Below are 6,976 nucleotides of genomic sequence, written 5' to 3'. Positions count from 1 at the left end.
TAGGTGCCTTCCTTCAATGGGCGAAGGCCAAACTTCCCTTTTACAATTTCTCTCCTTTTGACAGGCTCAGGAGACAACCTTTACAGACCTTTCTCTCCTCACTTTACAACTGAAAACTTGAAGAACAGAAGGAGGAGACTTAAAGGCTTTACAACACTTTTGAGCTTCTTAGAATCACAGAAAAGATCAAGATTTCGGTGTAGGTCTGTATCTTTTCAGTGCTGAATGGGTGGGGTATTTATAGGCCCCAACCCAATTCAAAATTCGAGCTCAAAACGATCAAATCGATCAAATCCCAGAATTCTGGGATCAGGCGGTTGCACCTCTTGATTGGAGAGGTGGCACCGCCTGGCAGAGCTCGAAGACTGAGCTCAGGCGATTGCTTCTCTCTGCCAGAGCTCGAAGATTGAGCTCGATGGTTGCATCACCTGGCAGAGCTCGAAGACTGAGCTTGGTGGTTGCATCACCTGGCAGAGCTCGAAATCTGAGCTCGGTGGTTGCATCACCTGGCAGAGCTCGAAACTGAGCTCAGGCTGATGCACCTCTCTGCCAGAGCTCGAAGACTGAGCTTGGTGAATGCATCACCTGGCAGAGCTCGAGACTGAGCTCAGGCTGATGCACCTCTCTGCCAGAGCTCGAAGACTGAGCTCGGTGGTTGCATCGCCTGGCAGAGCTCGAAACTTGAGCTCTGGCGGTGCTACCTCTTGGCTGGAGCGGTTGCACCTCCCAGCCTCGCACCCCTGGCGGTTGCACCTCCTGGCTGGGGCGGTTGCACCGCCTGGTGCAATCAGGGTCCGAATGGTTCACTCCATTCGGCCCAATTTGAATCTTTTCAGGGGCCCAATTGCCCCAAGATTAAGCTAATGGGTTCACCTCCCATTTTCATGCTTAATCATCATGCTAACTACGATTAACTCTAAGACAACTTCTGCAGCTTTGCTCCGATGCGTCAATCGCTTCTTCCGGCGAGTTTCCGGCCAACTTCCGTCGATCATCCGATAAACCCTCGGTGATCCTTCTGCGGACATCCGGCATACTCCTGGACTTTGCGACGATCCACTTGGCGAGTTCCGACGAGCTTCGCTTGGCAAGCTTCTGGACTTCTCGGATCTGTTCTCGCTGAACCTCCGACGACCGTTCGAACTTCCGTCGAACTCTCGAACTCCCAACGTGATCATGATCTTGACTCCGGCGCAACACCTGCTGCTTGTCTTACTCTCATCGTAGTTAATCCTGCACACTTATCTCAACACATAGATTAGATAACAAATGACAATTGACTTCATCATCAAAATCCGAGATTCAACAGGCTTGGGTTCGGCGCAGGCGTCGAGCCGCGGCTTCGTCGTCCAGTAGCGTTCCGTGACATTTGAAATCTAACATCTCCTACACCCATGTCATTGGGGAGCCAACGACGGCCACCGCTGTGACTATGATGGCTCGGGTGGGGAGTTCCTCCACGTCGGGCTCGCCCTCGGGACCCGACCCTGAGGCCAGCTTTGCCAGCGCGTCCGCTCGCTCATTCTGGCGCCTTGGCACCCTGGATAATATGAAGCGGGAGAAATGGGTGGCAAGAGCTCTTACCTCGACCAGATACTTCGACATGGTTGGGTCCCGGGCCTCGTACCCTCCGGTGATCTATTCGGCAACCAGTTGCGAGTCGGTGAGGACGTGTATGTCACCCACCTTCTAGCGCCAATCTGTTGATGTGAACAACTTTTGAGCCGTGGCCTCGGGGCCGTCGTGGCTCGGTTCAGGTCCGAATGGCGGGGATTTTGCTCAGAGTCCCTCGGGGGTTGCCGATGCGGTCGATTGCAGGGATCCACTTACATAGGAGCTCGCGGGGGCGTCCAGCGGGGAAGGGTTCCACTCTACGGCGTTGGGAAGAAACAGCTTCGTCTCCGTACCTGCACACAGGTCGGGTCGAAAGCTTGGCCCGATCCCTCCGATGATCAAGTCAATGATGTCGTGTGGTGCGATGTTTTCCCGTGTGTCTCTTCTTTTTTCCCCCTCCTCCCATCGTTTAGAACGCGACGGTCTTTATATCGAAGTTTAGTGTTACCTGATGTGCTTGCCCGCAGGGAGCAGGATCGTACCTCTGATGGCGTCTGACAACGCTGTTGTCGTGGCGTGAGGGATCGAGCCTGAGTGGTCGTTAATGGGCCTCGGCCTATGTTCTGGTTCATTTGACCAGGTTTTGCCGGGTTGATCGAGGCGTGAGCTTCGTCTGGGTCAGCTAACGTCAGCCCGAGTCTTGTCGTCATTTATTACCCTCATCAGGATGAATATATAACGCACCAATCTATCTGGTTATCTCGATGTCCTTCTCGAGTAACCTATGACCGGGATGATTTAGAGTATATGTTTAAAGACGAATTTGTCTTATTATCATGATCTCATTATGACCTGATTCTCATTGCATAGATCCATAGAGAGGGTCAACCGCCCGCATCCATTATCGATTTCTCGTGAACGCTAACCGGGCATGAGTTGTATCTCTTTCAGAAGCCTCAAATAAATGACATAAGTTTACTTGTGGCTTTTAAGTTCTCTCGATCTTGAAAGCGTAACTCGCAGTTGTAGCCCTCGGGCTACGGCGCCACTTTCAATTGAATTCTTCAAATCTAATTCACATCCAGTCGTGTCGTCAGCTTAGCTTTTGACCGTGCCACCACGAGCATCCGATCCAAAGCTGGGGTTGGTCCTATTTGATTTACCAACAAACAAATCTTCCCCCCATATTTATGTCCAATTGGTAATCCAACGAGTCGAGATTGCTTTATGGCTGAAAAGGATTGAATAAACTACTAATTAAAATTAAGAGAGTAATTATATTATATATAATAAATAGGAACCCTATTTATTATCCCAACACTCGATGGATGACGACGGTACAATTTTTACCCAAAATAAACTCTCAACAAGTGCAGCAAAAGCAAAGAAACTATCTACACATGCCAGTAGTGTGAAGAGATGTTGCCAGACGAGACGGGAAAGCACCATAAAAAGTTGCAGTTAGGCTAATGAAACACACCATAATTAAAAGAATTTCTTACAAAATCATCATCAACTAGCTATGCTATCACTGCGACGATCCATGCCTTTCAAATCCGTTTCCAACTTCGGATTTTTCATGTGACCGACCAGCAGCAGTATCACAATCATAATAAGCAGTAATTGAACTTCGAAAGTGGTAAATGTATTCACAAAATTGCATCACACAAATCCATGAAGACATGTAACCTCTTAAAAAGCAGACTCTGGAATAATTCAAAAACAAAAAAATCAATGTACTCAAATGTACCAATCAAATAAGAAGATAGCCATCCTACAATGCTTGCATTGTTTAAAAGCCTAAAGCATCTATCATCTCTCTCTTAAGTAAATGATACAGGGAGGCCACAATTCCATAATTTAGATAAACTCACTCTTATCGAAGAACAATGGAAATGAAGGATTGGGGGTGTGTATTATGTGCAGTCTGGAAACAAAAAATTCAGAAAGATGTCTGACTTTTGTTGTCCCATGAGGTTCCTGAATAAGCTTAACTTTGAGTTTTCTCCACTTTGGCCTTGATCTTTTGTTCCAAAATGGCTTTCTCAGTGTCCAGACTGAACATCCTATTGAGTGCATGCATATTTTCAAGGGTCTCATCCAGAGTCCGGCTATCGGTGCCATCACATCTCAAGTGCTGCAGTGGGCCATGAAGAAGCTTGTTTACTATACCACTGCTGAGGTCTTCAATAGCTTTTCTCATTTTCTTTGTTAATGCATCATCGCCTATCTTCTGAAAACACTTCTCAAGCTCCGAAACCCGAATTCTATCAGCATAGGACCTCAACTTCTTGATGGTAGGGACGGTCTCCAGAGAGTCCCTCCATGCCTCAAACCGTTTCAGTTCCAGCGTAATTATTGATTGAGCTTCCATTGCCTTCCTCAGCCGATCTTCCTTGTTGGCTTCCACAACCTCCTTGAGGTCGTCGACATTGTACACTCGAGCATGTTCAAGATTTGCAGCACAGGATCCTACGTTCCTAGGCACTGAAATATCCACAAAAAGTCTTATGCTCCCAACTTCGAAGCCCACAGGAGGAAGAGCTTCAACATGCTCTTTCAAGAATAGTGGTGTCTCAGATGCTGTGCTTGTGAAAATAACATCTGCCTCAGCAGAAGAGGAGAGCATTTCTGAGAAAGGTCTGTAGATAATTTCAATATCCTTCAGTTCTTCACGGATAGCATCTACCCTCTCCACTGACCTGTTAACGACCACAACCTTTTTGCATCCTTTGGCAGCTAGATGTTTGATCACTAGCTTCCCCATCTTGCCGGCTCCAATCACCAGCATTCGAGCAGATGTAGAATGGGACTTTGGGAGTTTCATAAGAGCCAACTCAACTGCAGCTGAGCTTACAGAGACCGCACCAGATGCTATGTTGGTCTCACTGCGAACTCGTTTTCCAGCAGTAATTGCATCCTTAAACATCCTGTCAATATTCTTTCCCAATCCTCCACTGCCTTGCCCGATCCTTACAACTTGTTTAACTTGAGCGAGAATCTGTCCTTCTCCCAAGACAAGAGAGTCAAGACCTGCCGACACTTCAAACAGATGCCTTGTGGCATCACTATCACGGAGCACAAAAAGATGTTGTCGGAGCTCTGATACCGGAATCCCACTTGTCTGCCACATCATACAAAAGCAAATAATTAATAACTGATGGACTAGAAACATGCTAAAAGAACACCAGTTTCTTTTGCAGAGTAAAGATGGATGGAATCACAATTGAGACATATATGAAGAGCACACAGTTTGTGATGGAGAAAAAACAGTTACCTTTGCCATCCACTCCATCACTTCTCTGATTCCACGATTCCAAGACAAAGCAACTACATATATTTCCATTCTGTTGCATGTACTGAGAACTGCAGCTTCTTCTATATGATTCAGGCTGCATAATTCACCAATAGCACGAGGCCACTGGGCCTCTGGAACAGCAAGCTTTTCACGCATCTCGACAGGAGCCGTATGAACACTCAGACCTATCACAGCTATGCTGCTCCTCTCCTTCATATATCCTGCAAAATGTGAACCAGAATAAGTTAATAAATTGTGTTAAGATAATCATCAAAGGAACAAAAGTTTTGTTCATTGTCTCCTAGCTGCACTGAAGTAAAACACCAGCATTGTTAACTTTTGTAAGGAAATACATCCGAGAAAATTGATGAATAAGAAAGTACTAAATTATAACTCAACAACAGTATATATCAAGGCAAATATGAGTGTCGAATGATACAATCCAAATATTCATCTGCGTGAGCACAGGATAGAAGGACAAAATTCCGACACAAGAATCTTGTTTCTCAGCAAAATAAGACAGCAGAAGCTTCTATTCAGAAGTACCAAATGAAGGTGGCAATAAAGATGCTGTTTATCCATTGATGATTACTGAAATAATTTGAGCTATCTGCGAATTGATGAGGTCAGGATAGTCTACATAAGCCATTCCCAAAATCCAACTACCATTATTCAATAAGAACAAAAACAGATGCTGGAATTTAGGAGATTATGGACCTAGAGATGCTTCAGATTTAAGTATGGAAACCAAAGAAACAAAAACAAACCAGTCTAATAATCCCATGTTGTTAGTTTCACAAGCATCTAATCCTAATTTTGACATCATGGTATTCAAAAGATATCAAGCCCTAAACAAGGAATCAGGGAATGCCAAACTCGTATATCAACCTCATCTCATTAACTACCCTAACATATTAGATAGATTAGGAACCCCTGCAGATAATGGCAATTACATCAGTTCTTGCGCTTCTATAATATGTGACGAACTACTCGATTAATCCCACAAATCCATGTAGACTAGAGATCCTGACGATCAGACCCACCAAACGTACCGTATTGCCAAGTACTTCTCAACCACTACAATTGCTAAAACCGTTCCATGATGCTAACCCCCAACAAAAAGGGGGAAAAGGAACCCTTTTCATAAGCTAGAAAGAAAAATTGCAACCTTTGCAGACCTTCACTTCGTCAGTAGGACAAAACCGACAATCTCTAATGAGAAAATAGAGGGGAAAATGCGGCACGGGGCTTACGGTCTGCAGAAATCTTGAATTGCTCAAGGGCCGAGACGCTGGCGGCCGCTGCCGACTTCTCCTCGAGATCCGCCTTCACCTCGCAGCGTGGGCTCCTCCGGAGAACAACCCTGGGGCTCCCACTATACGCGGGGCCTCTGGGACGGACCCGATACAATCCAGCCGAACTCCAAGATGCAGACGACGACCGAGAGGGAGATCTCCTGCGGAAGACAGACCCGACCTTCCCAGGCCCCGCAACGGTGATCACCACGCCGCTGGCGGTGGCCATTGAAGACTAGTTTTCAGCAGCAACTGCGATTAAAAACCTAACCAAGAAAAGAAGGAAGAACACGAGCTTCGCGAATAGATCGATCGAGAGGAATTTAAGGCAGGGTTCGAGAAAGAGGCGAAAGAATTCCCTCGCCCCCCTCGCTCGATCGCGCTCGCGCTCGCGCGCTCTCTCTCTCTCCCCTTCTTGATATGTATGCGGAGATGGGAACGGCCGCGGGGGCCGTACGACGGATGGAGGGCGGAAGGGGACACCCAAGATTTGGTCGTCGGGAGAAAAATGAGAAGAGAAAAAGACGGAAATATCACAAAGCAATATTGAGTTGAGAAGGCTGTTCCGCCGAAATCAAAGGGTTCGCCACAGGGTACTCGTTCTGAATTTCGTCACCCTTACCCTTTCTCTTCATTCGGAAACCGTAGTGGAGCCCAAGTCGGTTCACTGTGGTTACCAATCATCACTCGGGTAAAAGTCTTGCTCGTGTATAAATATATATATATTTATCTTGGGCGGGTGGATGCGGTTTGGTATTCCTCGCTCTTTCATTGGCTGGTGTTTGGGTTACGTGTTCCACCCGCCCTCCCATCACCGCGCCACCTGTTA

At 46.6% G+C, this 6,976-nt stretch overlaps 1 protein-coding gene across 1 annotated transcript; it reads right to left on the bottom strand.

Moving 5' to 3' along the window:
* Positions 1-3,291: 3,291 nt before the first annotated feature.
* Positions 3,292-6,659, bottom strand: LOC135619239 (glutamyl-tRNA reductase 2-like). The gene is made up of 3 exons (XM_065121064.1): positions 6,106-6,659; positions 4,832-5,073; positions 3,292-4,678 (listed from the first exon to the last, which is right to left on the bottom strand). The coding sequence occupies exons 1-3, from the start codon at positions 6,374-6,376 to the stop codon at positions 3,545-3,547; spliced, it is 1,647 nt and encodes a 548-aa protein (XP_064977136.1). The 5' UTR covers positions 6,377-6,659; the 3' UTR covers positions 3,292-3,544.
* Positions 6,660-6,976: the final 317 nt, after the last annotated feature.

This window comes from Musa acuminata, chromosome BXJ2-8 (assembly GCF_036884655.1).
Source record: "Musa acuminata AAA Group cultivar baxijiao chromosome BXJ2-8, Cavendish_Baxijiao_AAA, whole genome shotgun sequence".
NCBI classification, from domain to species: domain Eukaryota; kingdom Viridiplantae; phylum Streptophyta; class Magnoliopsida; order Zingiberales; family Musaceae; genus Musa; species Musa acuminata.
Note: the sequence above shows the minus strand (reverse complement) of the source record. Positions and strands in the feature narration are given on the sequence as shown.